This window comes from Bombina bombina, chromosome 4 (genome assembly GCF_027579735.1).
Source record: "Bombina bombina isolate aBomBom1 chromosome 4, aBomBom1.pri, whole genome shotgun sequence".
Classification (NCBI taxonomy): Eukaryota; Metazoa; Chordata; class Amphibia; order Anura; family Bombinatoridae; genus Bombina; species Bombina bombina.
The window spans coordinates 908,655,785-908,679,126 of NC_069502.1; the positions used below are offsets into that span (position 1 = coordinate 908,655,785).

The following is a 23,342-nucleotide window of genomic DNA, read 5'->3' on the forward strand; positions in this document are numbered from 1 at the left end:
CTAACAGATCAGATAAGGCTAAAATTGGTGTTAGATTCTCTTTTACTTCTGTTGCTCTTTGTATGGTAAAACAATTCTTGGTCAGATTTCTGCCATTAATATTTAAGGAGTGAACAACTGGTAGGCAGTTTTTCTCAGTTGTTAGTCTTTGCATCCAAGGGGAATGGTCTCTTCACCAGGATGTGTTGAATCATATTGTGGGTCATTAGGGTATTCCAGAGATATATCAGATGACTTATTGGTTAGGACAACAAAACTTCCCAGGTACTTTGCAATGTCCACGGACCCTGAAGCAGAGTTTGTGGATGTTCTAGTAGCTTGTTGGTCTTTTCAGCTTGCTTTTCTATTTCCTCCTCTGATCTTTCTTCCTAGAGTGTTTTCCAGGATTATGCTAGAGTACTTGTCAGTAATCTTGATTGCCCCAGCTTGGCCTCACAGTATTTGGCATGGAGATCTAGTTCAGAATTCTAGTTTCCCTTCTCGGCTTCTTCCTTTATGACCAGACCTTCTTTCTCTAGGGTCCATTTTTCCCATCTGGGATCTCATTCTCTAAGCTTGATTTCTTGAAGATTGAATGGTTAGTTTTCAAGCATAGATGTTTCTCAGATTCTGTGATTAAGACATTGATCCAGGCTCATAAGCCTGTGGACAAGGCAGATTTATCAATATGTCTGGCGGGGCTTTTATTTCTTTTGTGTATGGATCATGGCTTTTCCTGATATTTCTTTTAGAATTCCTAGGAATTTTGCAATTCTTACCAAAATTGTTTGGATAAGGGTTTATCTACCAGTTCTTTGCAAGGTCCGTTTTCTGCCCTTTTAAGTTATGTCATTCTTGGTTTAGTTCAAGCCTTCCTTAGAATTAAGCCTATTATTTATCCCAGTTTTTTCCTTGGAACTTTGATTTGGTTTTGATGATTTTGCAGGTTCCTCCTTTTGGGCCTGTACATACAGGTGGATATTTAACTTCTATACCTTTTTGTTTCTTTTAGCTATTTCATCTGCTAGAAGGTTTTTGAGTTTTCTATTTTTTTCTTGTGTTCCATCCCTTATCTTATTTTTCTTCGGGATAAGGTTGTTGTTTTTTTCTGACAATATAATTTGAGACATTGGGCCTATTTATCAAAGGTCTTGGCGGACCTGATCGACAGTGCGTATCAGGGTCCGCAAGACCTTGCTGAATGCGCAGAGCATACGCTCTTCCCGTATTCAGCATTGCACCAGCAGCTCACAAGAGCTGCTGGTGCAACGCCGCCCCCTGCAGACTCGTGGCCAATCAGCCGCCAGGCAGGGGGTGTCAATCAACCTGATCGTACTCTGAGCAGGCGGACAGGATTATGGAGCAGCGGTCTTTGTGACCGCTGCCTTCATAACTGCTGTTTCTTGCGAGTCTGAAGACTCGCCAGAAAATACAGGCCCACAAGCTCCTTTCGGAGCTTGATAAATGGCCCATAGTTATTCCTTCTTTATGTTTTGGATTCTGTTAGAGCTTTGCAGTGTTATGTAGACACTACTAAGTATTTTAGACAAACTTTTAGTTTGTTCTTTTATCTGTTTCTATGAAAAGGCAGAACATTTCTGCTGTTTCTTTGGCTTCTTGGGTGAAGCTTCTGATTCACATAGCTTTCTTGAGGCAGGTCTGCCTTCACCTAGATGGTTTTCTGCTCATTCCTCCAGATCATTTGCCATTTATTGGGCTTTTTAGAATGTTGTATCGGTCAACCAAATTTGCAAGGAAGCTAATTAGTCTTCTTTACATATTTTTTCTACCATTTTGATGTGTTTGCTTTTTCTGAGGAAGCCTTTGGTAGGATATCCTTCAGGCAGCTGTCTCAGATGGATTGTTTTTTTGCCTTTTGGTTATTTTGAATTGCCTTTTTTAGACTCTATTGGGGTTGTTGATTTAGTTCCTCAGTGAAAAAAGATGTTTCTTTATTCCCACCCTTTTATTACTCGTGGACTCCCACACCTTGGGTATTAGTTCCCAGGATAAATGAATTGTGGGCTCTCACCACCTGTGTGAAAGATAATATAATTTATTTTTCCTGATAAATTCATTCTTTCATTGGTGATGAGAGTCCACGAGACTCCACGCTGTGTTTTTTTTTTCCCCTGGTGTTGTTTTTTTCCCTGCACCTCTTATTTCTGCTTTTGTTTCTTTTCCTAACTCATTTTGCTTGGCTATATGTTAGAATGAGGTACCTATGGGGTGGGAGAGGTTTTATAGAGCTCTTGTGGTTTGGGAATCTTAGCGTCCTAGTGGCTGGGAAGAGTAATTCCCAGGAGTAATGGATTGTGGACTCTCACCACCATAAAATAAATTAATGTATCAGTTAAGCACAATTATGTTTTTCTGTAGTGATTGTGATGCATCATTACAGATTACCTTTTAATATATCAAACCAGATTTATTTTCTTTGTACAAATAATATCTGAAGAACATTTATATTCATATATGTGAAAGTAAATTAATTGAATTAAAATGCAGTGTTTCAAGAATGAGATAGTATTACATTTCTACACTTCTAGTTGTAATGCAATTAAATTGTAAGTTTTCTTTCAGCATCAATCAATTATTTTTTTCCAATGTAGGAGCTTGAAACTTTTTTAATGTGTTATTGCTTTGCAGCTGTTCTAGTTTAAGCTTTAAGGGACATGAAACCCACATTCTTTCTTTCATGATTCTGATAGGGCATGCCATTTTAAACAACTTTCCAACGTATTTCTAATATCCAATTCGTTTTGTTATATTTGTATATTTTGTTGAAAAGTATACCTAGGTAGGCTCAGAAGCTGCTGATTGGTGGCTGCACATATATGCCTCGTCATTAGCTTTCACCTAACTCCAGTAGTAAAACAAAAAGGCACATGTGAACCACAATTCAAGGTATTAACACATTTAATACATATAGATACCAGTTAAAAACACTCACTAAACACTGGTAAAAACACTGCGTTATATAGTCAGTCACTGCAATCCTGGTCCATGTGGCGGAACTACTTTACTGGTCCTGTTATCCACCACTACTTGATGGGATAGCCGTCTAGTGAAGGATCAACCGCACTTCTCACACTCTATCTCAATGCGTTTCATCAAGACTTTATCAAGAGTTTTGGAGTTCTTTTTGTCTATACCCTTAAAGACACTTATATTATATATATAGATTTGTAGTAAACAGTAATTTGACAATATTGCAAAGTCTTAAATTGCCAAAAATATTGTATGCTCACAGTAAGCCATTTTTCAGCGCTGCTTATTTAGTTAGGTATTAACTTCCAGTAGTGCATTGCTTCTCCTTTAACAAAGGATACCAAGAGAACTAAGTAAATTAGATAATGGAAGTAAATTGTAAAGTTGTTTGTATGATCTATCTGAATCATGAAAGAAAAAAAATGGGGTTTCATGTCCCTTTAATGTGTGTCTATGTATCTATCTATATATCTATCTGTCTATCTATTTATTATTTTGTGTGGGTTCTCCACATAGAAATGTTTGCCAGTCGGTATTATAAAGTAGTTCAGTTGGAGCAGTGTACCACTTTATTATCTGTTATTTATAAATATTAATTAATCTATCCAAAGCACATTGCATAATTTAACATGCATCAATTTATTGATAATATTTTGGACAAACTTTAAAATAAATAAATAAAATGTTATCTTAATATTGGATTACATTTTTAGCCGGGTGATCTTTAAAATGAGCTGGGTGGTGTGCCCATTAAATATGTCCTGGTGAGACCAATGCTTGAAGGTTTTGAGCTTTAATTTTTCAGAATGGTTATAAATTAGAATTGGCTTAACCAGTTGTGTCAATTTATTATATTATAATTATTATTATCTTTATATGTAATGTGACAAAACATCCTACAGCACTGTACAGGGGGAGCAGTAAATATAGGTGACCTGGGACAGAAGGATTAGAGGGCAATGAATACAGCGCTAGAAGATTTTAAGTAAATAGTTTTCTAAAGGGACGTAATCTAGAAGGTTACCAGTGATCATTATACAGTTTAATAGAAAGTGCTGGTCTTCCCAACTGCATATTACAGGTAGCAAAAAGAAGGGGCGCCACATAGTGTAACACTGTATTGACGGTACTTGGTATAGATTTTTCAAAATGACTACTTACAGTTTTAGTTGGCACCAAATATAAGGTGCTATAGAGGCAGGCTGGCTGTTTCAGTCCCCAGCTGACTTTACTCCAGTGTAAACCGCTCCAGTGTTCCCTTCTGGATGTTGCGGTCATGGACGGTCTTTGAGGTGAAACAGATCAGCCTCATGATGAATCTTCCTCTGCTGTGTATGTTCATGAGGCTCCTCACTCGGTGTGCAGTGACCCCTGTGTACTTGGGTATAGAAAATCTCCAAGGAAGGAAAAGCCTAACTGTTGCTATGACTGTGTCCAATGTCAGTAGGGTCAGATCTCCAACCAGACAGGGAAGTTTAGAGGATGACTGCCTTTTGAATATACTCCGACCGTCCAGAAGGGAACACTGGGGATGGTTTTTACTGGAATACAGTTAGCTGGGGACTGAAAGAGCCACGTTGCCTCTATAGCACCTTATATTCTGTGCAAACTAAAACTGTGAGTGGTCATTTTGAAACATCTATACTAAGTACTGTCAATACAGTGTTACATTATGTGGAACCCCTACGTTTTGCTTTATTTGTTCCAGGATTTGTGACTGCGGTCTCCCCTGTCCTCAAGTGGCGCAGCCTGAGCGAATCGTTTCTTTATATTTCAATTTATGTGCATTGCATTAATTATTTTTATACACTTTATTGTTTCAAGTGTTGGTGCACCCCCTAGTTCAATATCCCTTTAGCGTGGCATTTACTACAATTTACTGCATATTAAATGTGTCTATGCTGTAAGAGCAGAAACTGACATTTGTGGAAATGAAGGTAATTCCCCAATGTTATAGCTTGCACAATGGCGCTATTATGCATAACCATAACGTGACAGCATTCCTCAGTTGTGTAGAATCTGACACATTTCACACTAAAGCAACTTAGAAGTGTTGTATAGTCTAATACAGAGAACTTTATAGTTTATGTATTGCTATTCTTTTCTTGTACCTCCTTGCCCCAGTTCATGTGCCCCTTTCCCATCTCATATGTGCCTTGATAATTCTATATACTGCTTTCCCAATTTGTTACATTTTGCCTCCCTTATGCTATGGCCCATGTAATGTGTCCTTCTTGTTCATCTTATATATACTTGTCTCATTTGCTTCTTAAAAATCCTGTGTGATCCTTGTTCGTCCTATATGTTTTATTACACTAACATGCTCATTAATATTGCTATTCACTCTTTTACCATCTTTTGTACCTTATGGTACCCTTATGCTACTGTCCATCTCATGTGCTATCCTTGCTTATCCTACATGTGCTACCCATATCATGTGCCCCATGGTCATCCTGTATACTTTTAACCTGTCTCATATATTGTGCTCATTGGTCATACTATATACATTTTACCTATTTCACATACACCTTGCTCATCCTATACGCATTTTACTTGTCTCATATTCCTTTTTTTCCAGTTATCCCATCTCACTTCTCTATTCTACAAATCTTAAGCTTACTCCTTTCACTACTGCTACTGGTGCAATTTTATATCACTTCATTTTTCTCATACAATGTACTCTCTAGTTACCCTTTCAAGCATAAGGTCTTCCATCCCTTCTATTTATTTAAATAAATATAAGACTATTTTTTAAAATGTAGAAAAAGAAAATTTTCATTTTGGAAACCACTTTATATTATATTATATTATATTCTGTGCACTTGTGTGTGTATTTTATATATATATATATATAACACACAGAGAAAACCCAGCACTCACTTACAAGCTCTCAGCTAAGATTTAAAAGCAAAAATGGAAAGGTTAGTCACCGCATCTGGCCAAATGGGATAAGCTCAGGTACCACGTCAAGGTCCTCTCCAATACCTGAGACCCTAAAACAGCCACACAATGCAAGCTTTCAAATCCAAACAAACTGAAAACAAGGGAAGGGTGCACAGGAATATGTAACCACCCTAGACATATACAAAACACGGAAGGGAACTGCACTCTCATACCGGACCGGGTAAACATCCCATGACCCTGCAACATGCTCAGCCCTGGGTGCCACTGGCACTCAGAGGAAGCTGTGCTGTCCCCAGAGCCACAAGCAGTTAACCCCAGACAGGTCTGGGTGCAAGAACCATAGGGAAAATTACAAAACAAATTAATACAACACACAGAGAAAACCCAGCACTCACTTACAAGCTCTCAGCTAAGATTTAAAAGCAAAAATGGAAAGGTTAGTCACCGCATCTGGCCAAATGGGATAAGCTCAGGTACCACGTCAAGGTCCTCTCCAATACCTGAGACCCTAAAACAGCCACACAATGCAAGCTTTCAAATCCAAACAAACTGAAAACAAGGGAAGGGTGCACAGGAATATGTAACCACCCTAGACATATACAAAACACGGAAGGGAACTGCACTCTCATACCGGACCGGGTACACATCCCATGACCCTGCAACATGCTCAGCCCTGGGTGCCACTGGCCTTGACGTGGTACCTGAGCTTATCCCATTTGGCCAGATGCGGTGACTAACCTTTCCATTTTTGCTTTTAAATCTTAGCTGAGAGCTTGTAAGTGAGTGCTGGGTTTTCCCTATGGTTCTTGCACCCAGACCTGTCTGGGGTTAACTGCTTGTGGCTCTGGGGACAGCACAGCTTCCTGTGAGTGCCAGTGGCACCCAGGGCTGAGCATGTTGCAGGGTCATGGGATGTGTACCCGGTCCGGTATGAGAGTGCAGTTCCCTTCCGTGTTTTGTATATATATATATATATATATATATATATATATATATATATATATATATATATATATATATATAGCTATATAGCACCCCTCACATTTTTTTGTTAATATTTTTATCATATCTTTTCATGTGACAACACTGAAGAAATGACACTTTGCTACAATGTAAAGTAGTGAGTGTACAGCCTGTATAACAGTGTAAATTTGCTGTGCTCTCAAAATAACTCAACACACAGCCATTAATTTCAAAACAGTTGGCAACAAAAGTGAGTATACCCTTAAGTGGAAATATCCAAATTATATTTTGTGTGGCCACCATTATTTTCCAGCACTGCCTTAACCCTCTTGGGCATGGAGTTCACCAGAGCTTCATAGGTTGCCACTGGAGTCCTCTTCCACTCCTCCATGGCGACATCACTGAGCTGGTGGATGTTAGAGACCTTGTACTCCCCCACCTTCCGTTTGAGATTGCCCCACAGATGCTTAAAGGGACAGTCTACCATAGAATTGTTATTGTTTTAAAAGATAGATAATCCCTTTATTACCCATTCCCCAGTTTTGCATAACCAACACAGTTATATTAATATACTTTTTACCTCTGTGATTACCTTGTGTCTAGGAACCTTCTTCCAGCCCCCTGATCACATGACTGTGACTGTTTATTATCTATTGTCTTAAATTTAGCATTGTTTTGTGCTAAATCTTAAATAACCCCCTGTGCCTAAACACAGTGTTATCTATATGGCCCACGTGTACTTTCTGTCTCTTTGTGTTGAAAAGAGATTTAAAAAGCATGTGATAAGAGGCAGCCCTCAAAGGCTTAGAAATTAGCATATGAGCCTACCTATGTTTAGTTTAAACTAAGAATACCAAGAGAAAAATGCAAATTTGATGATAAAAGTAAATTGGAAAGTTTATTAAAATTAAAAGTCCTATCTGAATAATGAAAGTTTAATTTATACTAGACTGTCCCTTTAATAGGGTTTAGGTCTGGAGACATGCTTGGCCAGTCCATCACCTTTACCCTCAGCTTCTTTAGCAAGGCAGTGGTCGTCTTGGAGGTGTATTTGGGGTTGTTATCATGTTGGAATACTGCCCTGCGGCCCAGTCTCCGAATGGAGGGGATCATGCTCTGCTTCAGTATGTTACAGTACATGTTGGCATTCATGGTTTCCTCAATGAACTGTAGCTCCCCAGTGCCGGCAGCACTCATGCAGACCCAGACCATGACACTCCCACCACCATGCTTGACTGTAGGCAATACACACTTGTCTTTGTATTTCTCACCTGGTTGCCGCTACACACACTTGACACCATCTGAACCAAATAAGTTTATCTTGGTCTCATCGGACCACAGGACATGGTTTCAGTAATCCATGTCCTTAGTCTGCTTGTCTTCAGCAAACTGTTTGCGGGCTTTCTTGTGCATCATCTTTAGAAGAGGCTTCTTTCTGGGACAACAACCATGCAGACCATTTTGATGCAGTGTGCGGCGTATGGTCTGAGAACTGACAGGCTGACTCCCCCCCAACCCTTCAAGCTCAGCAGCAATGCTGGTAGCACTCGTACGTCTATTTCCCAAATACAACCTATGGATATGACACTGAGCACGTGCACTCAACTTCTTTGGTCGACCATGACGAGGCCTGTCCTAAGTGGAACCTGTCCTGTGAAACCACTGTATGGTCTTGCCCACCATGCTGCAGCTCAGTTTCAGGGTCTTGGCAATCTTCTTATAGCCTAGGCCATCTTTATGTAGAGCAACAATTACTTTTTTCAGATCCTCATAGAGTTTTTTGCCATGAGGTACCATGATGAATTTCAAGTGACCAATATGAGAGACTGTGAGAGCTATAACACCAAATTTAACACACCTGTTTGCCATTTACACCTGAGACCTTGTAACACTAACGAGTCACATGACACCGGGGAGGGAAATTGGCTAATTGGGCCCAATTTGGACATTTCCACTTAGGGGTGTACTCACTTTTGTTATCAACGGTTTAGTCATTAATGGCTGTGTGTTGAGTTATTTTGAGGGGACAGCAAATTTGCACTGTTATACAGGCTGTACACTCACTACTTTACATTGTAGCAAAGTGAAAAGATATAATAAAATATTTACAAAAATGTGTGTGTGTGTATATATATGTATTATTATCAGTTGCAGAGCATCAACATATTATTCAGCAGCACTGATATAGATATATATATATATATATATATATATATATATATATATATATATACACACACACACATAGATATATATATATATATATATATATATATTTAATTTTTTTATTTATAGGTGTGAGTTTGTATGTTTGTGTATATGTATGTACAGGGAGTGCAGAATTATTAGGCAAGTTGTATTTTTGAGGATTAATTTTATTATTGAACAACAACCATGTTCTCAATGAACCCAAAAAACTAATTAATATCAAAGCTGAATAGTTTTGGAAGTAGTTTTTAGTTTGTTTTTAGTTATAGCTATTTTAGGGGGATATCTGTGTGTGCAGGTGACTATTACTGTGCATAATTATTAGACAACTTAACAAAAAACAAATATATACCCATTTCAATTATTTATTTTTACCAGTGAAACCAATATAACATCTCAACATTCACAAATATACATTTCTGACATTCAAAAACAAAACAAAAACAAATCAGTGACCAATATAGCCACCTTTCTTTGCAAGGACACTCAAAAGCCTGCCATCCATGGATTCTGTCAGTGTTTTGATCTGTTCACCATCAACATTGCGTGCAGCAGCAACCACAGCCTCCCAGACACTGTTCAGAGAGGTGTACTGTTTTCCCTCCTTGTAAATCTCACATTTGATGATGGACCACAGGTTCTCAATCGGGTTCAGATCAGGTGAACAAGGAGGCCATGTCATTAGATTTTCTTCTTTTATACCCTTTCTTGCCAGCCACGCTGTGGAGTACTTGGACGCGTGTGATGGAGCATTGTCCTGCATGAAAATCATGTTTTTCTTGAAGGATGCAGACTTCTTCCTGTACTACTGCTTGAAGAAGGTGTCTTCCAGAAACTGGCAGTAGGACTGGGAGTTGAACTTGACTCCATCCTCAACCCGAAAAGGCCCCACAAGCTCATCTTTGATGATACCAGCCCAAACCAGTACTCCACCTCCCCCTTGCTGGCATCTGAGTCGGACTGGCGCTCTCTGCCCTTTACCAATCCAGCCACGGGCCCATCCATCTGGCCCATCAAGACTCACTCTCATTTCATCAGTCCATAAAACCTTAGAAAAATCAGTCTTGAGATATTTCTTGGCCCAGTCTTGACGTTTCAGCTTGTGTATCTTGTTCAGTGGTGGTCGTCTTTCAGCCTTTCTTACCTTGGCCATGTCTCTGAGTATTGCACACCTTGTGCTTTTGGGCACTTCAGTGATGTTGCAGCTCTGAAATATGGCCAAACTGGTGGCAAGTGGCATCTTGGCAGCTGCACGCTTGACTTTTCTCAGTTCATGGGCAGTTATTTTGCGCCTTGGTTTTTCCACACGCTTCTTGCGACCCTGTTGACTATTTTGAATGAAACGCTTGATTGTTCGATGATCACGCTTCAGAAGCTTTGCAATTTTAAGAGTGCTGCATCCCTCTGCAAGATATCTCACTATTTTTTTACTTTTCTGAGCCTGTCAAGTCCTTCTTTTGACCCATTTTGCCAAAGGAAAGGAAGTTGCCTAATAATTATGCACACCTGATATAGGGTGTTGATGTCATTAGACCACACCCCTTCTCATTACAGAGATGCACATCACCTAATATGCTTAATTGGTAGTAGGCTTTCGAGCCTATACAGCTTGGAGTAAGACAACATGCATGAAGAGGATGATGTGGTCAAAATACTCATTTGCCTAATAATTCTGCACTCCCTGTATGTATCTCTCTCTATATATATATATATAGTGCTTTTTTGTAACATAAAGAAACAAAAATAGATACCGTACTCAGTGATTATTACATGATATATCATCCTCAGTAACCTTTGACAAAAGCAAAGAGACAGTTATTTACAATGCTTGATATATTTTGCAGCACCCTCTTGTGAAAACTAGAGTATTTACATGAGGATTACAAATATTACCTGTTATGAGATGGCAGTGGTGGTGGTACTCAGTACCAGTGAGTACCACTACAATAAAAGCCTTACGTGTGTGTGTGTGTGTGTATGTATATGTATATATATATATATATATATATATATATATATATATATATATATCTTCTCTATTGGAACTGTGCCATGATCTCTTGAATTAACCTGTTTTTATCGTGGGATTTATTCCTTGGGTTTTTTTTTTTTCACTTGCATTTTAAGAAGACTGGCAAAAGCAATGATTAATGGGCGCCAACTACATTGATCTGTGAAAACTTTAATATTTGAAGAGTGTACTGACCCTTTGTGACTGGTGATTTTTAGCTGCGGTATATGTGATTGAACAGCATTCTGGGCAAGCAAAACAGAATAACTTCAAAGCTTTCCTTTGGTCTGGTTTTATCTGCCTTCTAAGCTGGGCATCAGGAAAAAATTATCTGTCAAAATGAAAGTTAAAGCGTTAAAGCATAGAGGTACATTTTTTACCAGGGGATGCACTTTTCTGATCATTAACTTATCATGTCCTGACTCTTGCTGGGTTTTTTTTTCCATTTTTAAAAAAAAAACAAAAAAAAAACTAAGCATTAAAGCTGAGGTGCCTTTTTCTTGTGTCTTTTGTTTAGGGCTGGAGACCGGCAGAGTGCTCTGGAGAAGGAGCTTAAAACCGTACAGGCCTTGGTCAAAGAGCACGAAAACTTTCAGAAGTGGATTCAGGAAGCTGAAGCCACCGTAAATGTACTAATGGATGCATCACAGAGAGAGGGTATTCAACAGGATGTGACACGTCTACGCCAACTGAAAATGCAGCTACAGGTAGGACCCGCAACGGGACGCTGCTTGAGTCTTTATGATGATGACATTAAAAGCCTTCTATAAACTATAAACAAGCACTGTAATAAAAGCGCTTTAATATGAAATAATGAACTGAATTGTTTGGCAAACAGCTGGCAAATTCTGTTTTCTCCTAAGTGTTTCCAAATTCCTAGAATATGACTGTTTCAGACATTCTACTAACATTGATATCAGACTCCTTCTGAGACCTTTCCAGTTGTATTCTTGTGTTACTCATATTAGTGGGTTATCAATATCTTGTGTGTTTGTTTTTTTTTTTTTTTTTTTTTTATTTAGAATTTTTATTGAGGATCTACATATTACAATTATCAAGCATACATAAAGATGAAAAATTAGTAATTGTACAGATGTCGTGACAAAGAAATATATGCATATCATTTTAAAGTGTCCTCTTTTTCATCCCTCTTGGATATAAAGTGGGTCACTCTTGGACCCTTAACAGTGATATTAAAAAAAAAAACTATAGGGATTATTAAACGTAAACACAAACATAAACAACTCTAGCTAGGTCAGCTAGATGCCCGAGCCAAACTCACCAATATCTATCATAGGGGAGCATTATATATTAAAGATAGGGGTTAAGAGAGCTGCTCCTGGTACAGAAAAGAAAAAGAATATATACATACAGACGTATTTTTGTCTATAAATCCTCAAAGCGTAAGCTACAAGAAACAATCAGTGAAAGCACGATAACACTTGTAAAGGGTATGATTGTGGTATATAAAAGCAAGATCTAAGCCTGGGCAAGATTTTCAGTGAAATGTAAGCATCCAGAAAATAAATAGTATCCTCCTTTTTATTTTGTTCTGTAACTCCTCTGCGGCCTCGGCCGCCGGCCGCGAAGGGGCAACTAGTAAAGCTATATGTTCAGGGAGGGTGATGGAGGTCTGTCAGAAAGAGCGTTTGGTTAGCCATTATTTTGAATAAAACTCTTTAGGGGCCCCCCACTAACCCCAGCCTAGTATTAAGATGTGGAAATGGTAACAGCGTGTATGCCCTAAGACCTAGTACTGAGCCTTTACTAAAGAAGTGCAGCAAGAAAACTGCGTGTTATGGGCGGTATATTGTTTGAAAAATGTAAAAACCTGTGCTTTATAACTGTAACTAAAAGCTAAACATTACAAGAAGCATGCTAAACACTGATAAACTAAATGATAGTATACATTCACTATGCTAAGATATAAGCAATGTTATTATAAGTGAACATTTAATTATTACACAATTCTTGAAGTTATAACTGGAAAGCTGACATCGGTAAGTTCAACAACTAATTATATATTCTGAATCGTGGTCAGCCATGGCAGCTAACTTCAGTATATCTAACTATCTCACAGTCGTTACCAGCGTCTTGGGATACAAGTAAAGGCAACATCCCGCTTTTTCTCAAGCCACCGGAATCTATATGCAAGAACAGGAGAGTCTTAGTGGCTGCATAATGTTCGTTTTGCGGAGGTTTGCCATGGCGTATCGGGAGTAGCGGTGAGTTCGCATCAGGATCAGTTAGTGGCCCTCTGAAGGTAACTTTAAATGTTGAGTCGCTGTGCAAGCAATCGAGAGCCACGGGCCGGTGATCTGGCAGGTCCCGTGAAGTCTGCTGATCCATACCTGCTGACAAAAGATATGACTGCAAGCCTGTCGTGTCTTTCCGAGGGCCCCCCTCCAGACCTCCGTCAGACACTGTTTGTAGCAGTTGCCTTTTCCTCCATAGGGCTCCTTCCAGCTTGTCTGGGGTACTGTACTTTGTAAGATGATCCTTCTGCGGGTGATCTCCATCTAGGGCTTTGTTAAGGTGGCTACGCAGCAGCCCTAATGGCGTTGCACTTTGTATATATTTAGGTCCTATTGCAAGGACGTTCTCCGCTTGTAGAAATTTGTTATTGAGATAGGTAGTGGCGGGAAGGCTGTTTTCTGGAGGTTGATCTGAGCACATTACCACTGTATTTTTTTCTCTAAATACTCTCGACAGATGGTCAAATGGTGCTGAATCTATGAGATGTTGAAAGAGCTCCTCTAATTTTTGCCATATCGGACCAAGAAGGGTCTGTTCTCCTGCACAGGCAGTGGTGGCCATTTTGGTTTCAGTTAGATAGACGCACTTCTGATCCGCAATCTTCAACCTCCTTTTTCACTTTAAAGTCTCTTCAATCTTAGCGATTTTGCTTAGTAGTGTCTTACAATTGTGCTGGTGAGGATGGCTAAGGCACAATACCTCGGTGAAGCCGAGGGGGGAAGCGTCGCCCAGTAATAGCCGCTGCTCTAGGCCCTTGTGTTCTGAATCCTGGCTCCAATATCATGTATACAGCGTAGATTGTATGAAAAAGAGTTCCACTATGCAGTGATGCTCTAATAGTTACGTGTATATTAACCTTGCTGTCAAATAAACTCTGTAAATCAGCGGATTAACAGGGAATCCACCGGAGCTCTGGAGAGTGCGACCTTTCAGATCGCTGTTCAGACACGCCCCCTTGTGTGTTTGTTTTATATCACAGTCAGACCAATGAGAAAGTATAGAAAAATATATGGCTTATTTTCTTTATAAATTTCAGTTTTTTATGTAAATTAAGCTATATGAAATCCAAAAATGGTATTTTATGATTCACTTTTAAAAAAAAGTTTCCAATTTACATCTATTATCAGATTTGCTTTGTTCTCATGGTATTCTTTGTGGAAGAAATACCTAGGTAGGTAATTCCTGTGTCTGCTTAGGTATGTCTGAATGATTTTTGTCATTAGTATCCATCTGGAGTAAGACTGTAGCCCTTGAACCTTTTAGTGACAATAATTATGGTAATTAATTTTGTGAGAGTATGTATGCTTTAAGCCCAATAATTACCAACATTTGTGGGGCTCACCTAATCATAGTGGTAATTACTACAGGGATCTTTTTTACTTGCAGTGTGTGCTACAATGGGCTTCTCAGTTGTAGGCCAGTTACCCCGTTGAAGTTGACTAGTGTGTTGGTGTATTTTAAAATGTTATCCTCTTGTATGTAGTATTCATTGATATTCTCAGACACCTCAGAAGTCCTGATTTGTTTTTTTTTTTGTACCTTAAACTCTTTAAATGTTTTTAATGAGGGCATTTGTATACTCATTTTAGAATCTGGTGAATTAAAAGTTAAAGGGATACTGAACCCAAATGTTTTCTGTCACGATTCAGATAGAGCATGCAATTTTAAGCAACTTTCTAAATTACTCCTATTATCAATTTTTCTTCGTTCTCTTGGTATCTTTATTTTCAGACGGGCCGGCCCATCTTTGGTTCAGCACCTTTGGTAGTGCTTGCTACATTTAGCCACCTATCGGCAAGCTCTATCCAGGGTGCTAAACCAGAAATAGGCCGGCTCGTAAGCTTTTTTTTTAAATGAAGATACCAATTGAACAAAGAAAAATTGATAATAGGAGTAAATTAGAAAGTTGCTTAAAATTGCATGCTCTATCTGAATAATGAAATTAAAAAAATTGGGGTCAGTATCCCTTTAAGTTTAATATTTGTTTTCTCCTTTTTTTAGTCTCATCTATTTGTACAATTTTCACTGCTATTTGGCATTAATAAGTGTGTGCCTTAAAGGGACACTATACCCCAAAAAAATATTTCATGATTAAGGTAGAGAATACAATTTTAAACAACATTCCAATTTACTTCTATTATCTAATTTGCTTCATTCTTTAGATATCCTTTAATTAAGAAATAGCAATGCACATGGTGAGCCAATCACAGGAGGCATCTATGTGCAGCTACTAAGCATATCTATATATGCTTTTCAGCAAAGAATATCAAGAGAATGAAGCAAATTAGATAATAGAAGTAAATTAGAAAGTTGTTTGTAATTGTATGTTCTTTCTAAATCATGGAAGAAAAAAAATTGGGTTTCATGTCCCTTTAAAGGTGTTTCTCTTTTTTTATTTGTGGTATTACTAACTCTTTGTATGCACCAGGCGCCCCTTAATGCCTCACATGCATTGTATGAATAAGACAAATTGGGTTTGAATTGATACTGATATAGGATTACTTGTTTGTACCCCAGTGTTATTAATACCTAGGTAGGTCTCTGGAGCACTACATGGTAGGAATTAGTGCTGCCATCTAGTGCTCTTGCAAATGGATAACATTCTTACAAAACTGCTTCCATAGTGTTTCAGACACGTGCACGCTCCTGAGCTTACATACATGCTTTTCAACACAAGATACCAAGAGAACTAAGAAAATTATATAATAGAAGTAAATTAAAAAGTTTTTATAAAATGCATGTTCTATCTGAATATACCTTTATTTGTAGAGCGTGTTCTTTCAATTTAAAGATTCATTGTAGTAGAAAATGTAAATGCTTTAATTCATTAGAACAAGTCATTTTATTACTAGCGATCCTGGAGATCTTTGTGTTTAACCCCCTACTCTCTGAGCAGGCATTGTGTTTGAATCCTGATCTTGTAGTCCACGTAGCATATGTGCGTATGCCGTTAAACCAGTAATACCTTTTACTAGAACTATTTTTGCTAATGGAAGTAAAATGCAAAAATGCTTCTATTTAAAATTGAAATGCACCAATGCGCGTTTCAATTGTGACCTTTCGGTCTCTTTAAACTCCAACGTGCCTGATGGGGAAAACTGACATTTAAATATTTATGTGTTCTATGTAAACAATGAGATAATCTGACATTCTGAAATTTGATGGAAGCTTTGTTTCTTCAGCAAAAAATGTATCTATCATATCTATCTATCATGCTATGTATCTTTCAATGTATTGATCTATCAGTCTTTCTAGGGATCTATCTATGGATCTATGCATTTAATCTTCATGTGTACACTCTTCGCATAAGCTTAAAGAAACCTATGAATTTTTCTTAAAATATTTCACGCTATCCATTAAATTTTGCTTTAAAGGGACACTGAACCCAAATTTTTTCCTTCATGATTCAGATAGAGCATGCAATTTTAAGCAACTTTCTAATTTATTCCTATTATCATTTTTTCTTTGTTCTCTTGCTATCTTTATTTGAAAAGGCAGGAATGAAAGCTTTGGAGCCGGCCTATTTTTTATTCAGTACCCTGGATAGGGCTTGCTGACTGGTGCCTGCATTTAGCTATCCAATCAGCAAGCGCAACCCAGATTCTCAACCTAAAATGGGCCGGTTCCAAAGCTTTTTTCCTGCTTTTTCAAATAAAGACAGCAAGAGAACAAAGAAAAATTCAAAATAGAAGTAAATTAGAAAGCTGCTTAAATTTGAATGCTCTATCAGAATCATGAAAGAAAAATTTTAGGTTTAGTATCCCTTTAAATTTACTATTAGGAAATAGGCATTCCTAAACCGACCATATATTCTCTAACCTACTACTGCTGCAAATCAAATAGCTGGTTTATATTTGCAGATTTTTGAAAGCCTTGGTTACAGATTTTGGAGAGAGTGATACAAAGCACACTTTTTACACAAAAGCTATATGTTTTTAAAGGGACAGTGTACTGTAAAAATGTCATGTGTTCCCAATAATCTATTTTACCTACTGAAGTGTATAGAATAGATATGTACATTTGTGCACTTTGGGTGCTATTAACTAAGGTAAAACGGCGGCCGCAATCCACATTCGGCTCTTTTCAGAGCCATATTTATACTTATAAAAGTGCAGCACACTAAGATCTGTGCAAATCCAAATATCAATGTGTTGCCCTTTCACATTATTAAATCGGGCTCCTAAAAGAGACAAATGTGGCCTTCCACATTCGTTAGCACCCGAAGTGCACAGATTCACATATCCACTATTAAACTGATCAAAAATCACTTCTTTAGATTTATTTTGTCATTTGAAACATCTGCTAAATGTCAACTGGCTTAGGAAAACCTATGTAAATATAACCAGGAGAATAAATTACACTCCCAGAGGGGGTAGGAGAGTTAGGAACCAAAACATTTGTTTTAAAATTTACTCTTTAAAGGGACAGTTTACTCAAATATTTTCTCCCTTTTAATTTGTTCCCAATTATCCACTTTACCTGCTGGAGCGTATTCAATTGTTTAAAAATATTTCCATTTCCCTTATATTGGCATTTTAAATAGTATATTTAGCCTGTGGTATCCCCACCCATCCTGAAAGTTTTTGGCCTCAAGGCCAAGCTGTGTAAACACAGCCAGTAGAATAAAGTACACTCCCAGTGGGTTATAGAAAAGATAAGGTAATAAAATGTTAATTTTTCAATTGTTCTCTCCAAGTACTGGTGATTTAGTTTATGGACAGATATAAGATAAAGAAGCAGGTATATTTACACAATGTGATAAAGTAATGAGATTACTGAGAATGAGAAACTATTTTATTAGGTTGTGGCTTCAAAACACAAAATCAGCTAATTCATATACACAAATAAGCCTTAAAAAAGCAAATCTCATAAATTTTATACTCAGCAGCTGGTAAAAAAAGTAACTGGAAACACATTAAGGGAAAAAATATTTTATAGTATACTGTCCCTTTAAGTATATAGACAGCAATAAGATGAGGAAGCTTTGTGCGTGTATAAAGAGTGATTACATAAGAAGAATTGATCTCCCTTCAAATTCAGCCCATTTTAATGGGTTGTGGTTTGAAGGAGCGGAACCATCTATTTCATATACAAAAACAATTTCCCGTACATTTTATACTTTTCATCTGGTATAACAAGTTATTGAAAACGGATTTAGTAGAATCCAGTTTTACTCTGTCTTTTTAATGTCCCATTTGTGGCTTATAAAGTATACAGTCACCACTAAAATACTAGTTTTACAATATACTTACCTTTTTTTATATTACCAAAATATATTTTTAAGTAAGTCCTTTTGTGTACGACTCTTTATGCTAATTTATGACATATTATTGTTTTTGTTTACAATAATACAGTAAACCTAACATTATTCAAAAAGGGAAAGCTCTGGAAATAGCACAGAGACACTAAACATGCAGAAGTATCTAAAGAATTGTTTGTTTTAGAAAAAGCACTTAGTGCAGTATGTAGGTCATTTTTTTAAAAGAATATTTTTACAAAAGTATTTTCTATTAAGCATATGAAAGAATATGATTTACATATAAAATATATATTGGCATGAAATGTTTGTGAATTTATACTGAAACTAGCAATAAATTGAGCTCTACTCATATTAATATATGTCTATTTATGCAAATCTATAAAATCCATTGCTATGCATGAGTGGTTGATCGCATGCCCAAGAAACGTTATCACAAACCATGTGCTAACTTTTGAATTAGGCATTAAAAAAAAATACAAAAATTTATATTTCGAAAAATGCTTCTAATTGAATTTGAATTGCACTGCTGCATCTTTAATTTAACATAGGAACCTATATTTTAACAAATTAAAATGGCAATGTGTTTAAATTTCACTCATTACAATGAATCAAAGAATGATTAAAAAATGTGTCTTTAAAGGGAAATGAAACCCCATTTTCTCTTGTAAGGTGTATCCAGTCCACGGATCATCCATTACTTGTGGGATATTCTCCTTCCCAACAGGGAGCTGCAAGAGGATCACCCACAGCAGAGCTGTCTATATAGCTCCTCCCCTAACTGCCACTCTCCAGTCATTCTCTTGCAGCTCTCGACAAGGGTAGTTGCTAGAGAGATGTGGTGCATTAATGTAGTTTATCTTCAATCAAAAGTTTATTATTTTCAAATGGTACCGGAGTTGTACTATTTTAGCCTCAGGCATAAAGTTGAAGAAGAGTCTGCCTGAGGTTTTTGATGATCTCAGCAGTTTGTAACTAAGATCCACTGCTGTTCTCACACATAACTGAAGAGATGAGTAACTTCAGCTGGGGGAATAGCGTGCAGGGCTACCTGCTCTGAGGTATGTGCAGTTTTAAATTTTTCTAGAGAGAGGATAAGCTAGAAAATGCTGACAGTACCTGATTTATTTAAGGTAAGCCTGATTACAGTGATTTAATAACGACTGGTATCATGCTTGCTGACTGTAAAGGGTAATATTTTTGTTATTTACTCTCATTACTGAATAGATATAACGTTTGCTTGATGTATATAAACGTTTATTACAAATGGTGATAAAACTTTATTCTGGGGCCCAGTTTTTCCACATGGCTGACTAGATTTTGCCTAGGGATAGTTTTTTAAGGCCCTCTCACTGTGAGTACAGGTTGGGAGGGGCCTAATTTCAGGCCTAAATTGTGCAGTTGTTTTTGCAGCTTGAGACTTCCAGCTTCCCTGAAGGAGTTCCCTGAACATATAGGACCTCTCTAAAGGGTTTTTGTGCCTTCCAAAGTCGTTGTATGGGCAGGTAGGGGCACAGTAGAGCTGTGGCAGTTGGTTGTGACTGTTTAAAAACGTTTATATCGTTTTTTTGATCCGGTTTTATAATTTTTTTTAAAAGTTTCCAATTCTATTATCAAATGTGAGTCGTTCTCATGTTATTCTTTGTTGAATATCTATCTATATAGGTAGCGTGCACATGTCTGCAGCACTACATGACAGGAAATAGCGCTGCCATCTTGTGTTCTTGAGTATATATAACATTGTTGCAAAACCGCTGCCAGATAGTGCTGCAGACATGTGCACACTCCTTTAACTAACCTCCCGGATTTTCAACAAAGGATAACAAGAAAACAAAGATAATGTGATAATTAGAAGTAAATTGGAAAGATGTTTAAAACTGGATATTCCATCTGAATCATGAAAGAACATTTTTGTGTTTTATGTCCCTTTAAAGGGTTGTCAAAGTCATTTTTTTTGTTGCTGTAAAATAAATTTTACTAAAGATTTTTTCTTTTCGTGCACCTTAAACTGAAGTGAGATTTCTTTAAAGGGACATAATACTCATATGCTAAATCACTTGAAACTGATGCAGTATAACTGTAAAAAGCTGACAGGAAAATATCACCTGAGCATCTCTATGTAAAAAAGGAAGATATTTTACCTCACAATTTCCTCAGCTCAGCAGAGTAAGTTCTGTGTAAAAAGTTATACTCAGCTGCAGGTAAAAAAAAAAAATGAAGAAATAAACAGCAGCCAATCAGCATCAGCAGTGCTGAGGTCATGAACTCTTTTACTGTGATCTCATGAGATTTGACTTAACTCTCATGAGATTTCATTGTTACACTGAATAGGGAAATAACATGAGAGTGCACGAGGCTCATCCTTTCAGGTGTCCCAGGACAGACATACTAATATGCTGCTTAGAAATCCTTTACAATGGGATGTGGCTACTGAGGAACTTTTGAGGTAAAATATCTTTCTTTTTTACATAGAGATGTTCAGGTGATATTTTCTAGTCAGCTTTTTACAGCTATGCTGCATCACTTTCAAGTGTTTAAACATTTGGGTATTATGGCCCTTTAAGTTTTTATTGGCATCAAACTTTATAATCAAGCCCAATGCTTATTTAATGCGCTTTAACCCTGCTTTTAAATAAGTGTGTCTTTAATAGTGTACAGGGGCAGTGTACAGGGGGTGCAGAGTGCGCAAATGCGACCGGTCCCCCGATGGTGGGGACCCTTCTTAGATTCTGCACCTGGGCCCTGTGGTTTCTAGTTACGCCTCTGATAGTGTATTTATCATTTTAAGACTATTGTTTCAGTAGGTAATCGTCCTTAGCAACAAACACAAAATCTGACAGTTCAGTGATGAAAAACACACTAGTTTCATATATGGTTAAGGTTTCATTTCTACACTTTCTCTGCAAAATACGCTGCTTTCATAATTTCTTCTGTAGATTTCCTTAGGGAAGAAAATCAATACATGTCAGAAAATATTACGTTTTTTTTTTTCTTTCTGAAAACTCCCAAGAGGCCAAAATATTGAGCAATAACTATCAATAACAGAAATAATATGTTTTAGTTATCATGTGAGGAAGGTGTTGTGAATGACAAAAACATTGATCTTTATCTTTCAACGTGCGTTTGTCTTAGGTGCTTTCATATGGAAAATGCTGCTTGCGTTATTTTTTCTTCCTGTTTCAGGGTCCTAAACGCAGTTTGGTTTGTTTTATCACTATCCTATACTATAAAAGGCCAAGTGTGTTTGTCCGAAGCTGTCATGCGCAGTAGAGACAGCACGAGGACAAACACACCTGGCCTAAGTCTCTAACTGTTCTGCCAACTGCGCCGAGCAGAAGTGGGCGTGACCGAGCGTGAAGGGGGCGGAGCCTAACGCGAAGGCCCGTGAAGGGGGCGGAGCCTAGCGTGAAGGGCCGTGGAGAGAGCTCAAACAGCTCAAGAGAGGGTGGAGAGATGTGGGGAGAGGGGGGGGGGAGATGTGGAGTGAGGGGGAAGATGTGGAGAGAGGGGAGAGATGTGGGGAGATGTGGAGAAAGGGGGGAGATGTGGAGAGAGGGGGAGATGTGGAGAGAGGGGAGAGATGTGGAGAGATGTGGGGAGATGTGGAGAGAGGGGGGAGATGTGGAGTGAGGGGGGAGATGTGGAGAGATGTGGGGAGATGTGGAGAGAGGGGGGAGATGTGGAGTGAGGGGGGAGATGTGGAGAGATGTGGGGAGATGTGGAGAGAGGGGGGAGATGTGGAGAGAGGGGAGAGATGTGGAGAGAGGGGGGAGATGTGGAGAGAGGGGGGGGAGAGAGAATGAGAGAGAGAGGGGAGAGAGAGAGAGGGGGGAGAGAGAGAGAGGGGGGAGAGAGAGAGGGGGGGGGGAGAGAGAGAGGAGGGGGGAGAGGGAGAGAGAGACAGAGGGAGAGAGATAGAGAGAGAGGGGAGAGAGAAAGAGGGGAGATGTGGACAGAAAAAGAGAGAGGGGGGAGATAGAGAGAGAGGGGAGTGAGAGAGACAGAGGGGAGAGAGAGAGAGAGAGAGAGAGGGGAGTGAGAGAGACAGAGGGGTGAGAGAGAGAGAGACAGAGGGGGGAGAGAGAGAGGGGAGAGAGAGGGGGGGGAGAGAGAGAGGGGGGGAGAGAGAGAGGGGCAAGAGAGAGAGAGAGGAGAGACAGAGGGGGGAGAGAGAGAGGGGGAGAAAGAGGAGAGAGAGAGAGAGAGGGGAGAGAGAGAGGGGAGAGAGAGAGAGGGGGGAGAGAGAGAGATAGAGGGGAGAGAGAGAGAGGAGAGAGACAGAGAGAGAGAGAGGGGAGAGAGAGAGGGGGGGGAGAGAGAGGGGGGAGAGAGAGAGAGGGGGGGATAGAGAGAGAGATAGAGGGGAGAGAGAGAGAGGAGAGAGAGGAGAGAGAAAGAGAGAGGGGGGGAGAGAGAGAGAGATAGAGGGGAGAGAGAGAGAGAGGAGAGAGACAGAGAGAGGAGGCGAGAGAGGGGGAGAGAGAGAGATAGAGGGGGGAGAGAGAGAGAGAGAGGGGTGAGATAGAGAGAGAGAGAGAGAGAGGGGTGAGATAGAGAGAGGGGAGAGAGAGAGAGAGGGGAGAGAGAGAGAGGGGAGAGAGAGAGAGGGGAGCGAGAGAGAGATAGGGGGAGAGAGTGCAAAAGAGAGGGAGGAGAGAGAGAAAGCAAAAGAGAGTGGGAGGGAGAGAACGCCAGGGGTGGGACCACTGTACTGCAAAAAATGGCCCGTGTGAACGGGCTTTAGGACTAGTTTGTAATATTTTTCCTCTATTG

General features: G+C 38.8%; 1 protein-coding gene across 5 annotated transcripts in view; it reads left to right on the plus strand.

Moving 5' to 3' along the window:
* Positions 1-23,342, plus strand: part of UTRN (utrophin) — a 1,395,536-nt gene that overhangs the window by 588,307 nt on the left and 783,887 nt on the right. For all 5 annotated transcript variants that reach the window (XM_053711837.1, XM_053711835.1, XM_053711836.1 and 2 more), the window contains one exon: positions 11,574-11,763. In XM_053711837.1, the coding sequence (XP_053567812.1) occupies positions 11,574-11,763 (190 nt within the window). The remainder of the gene's footprint in view (positions 1-11,573; positions 11,764-23,342) is intronic.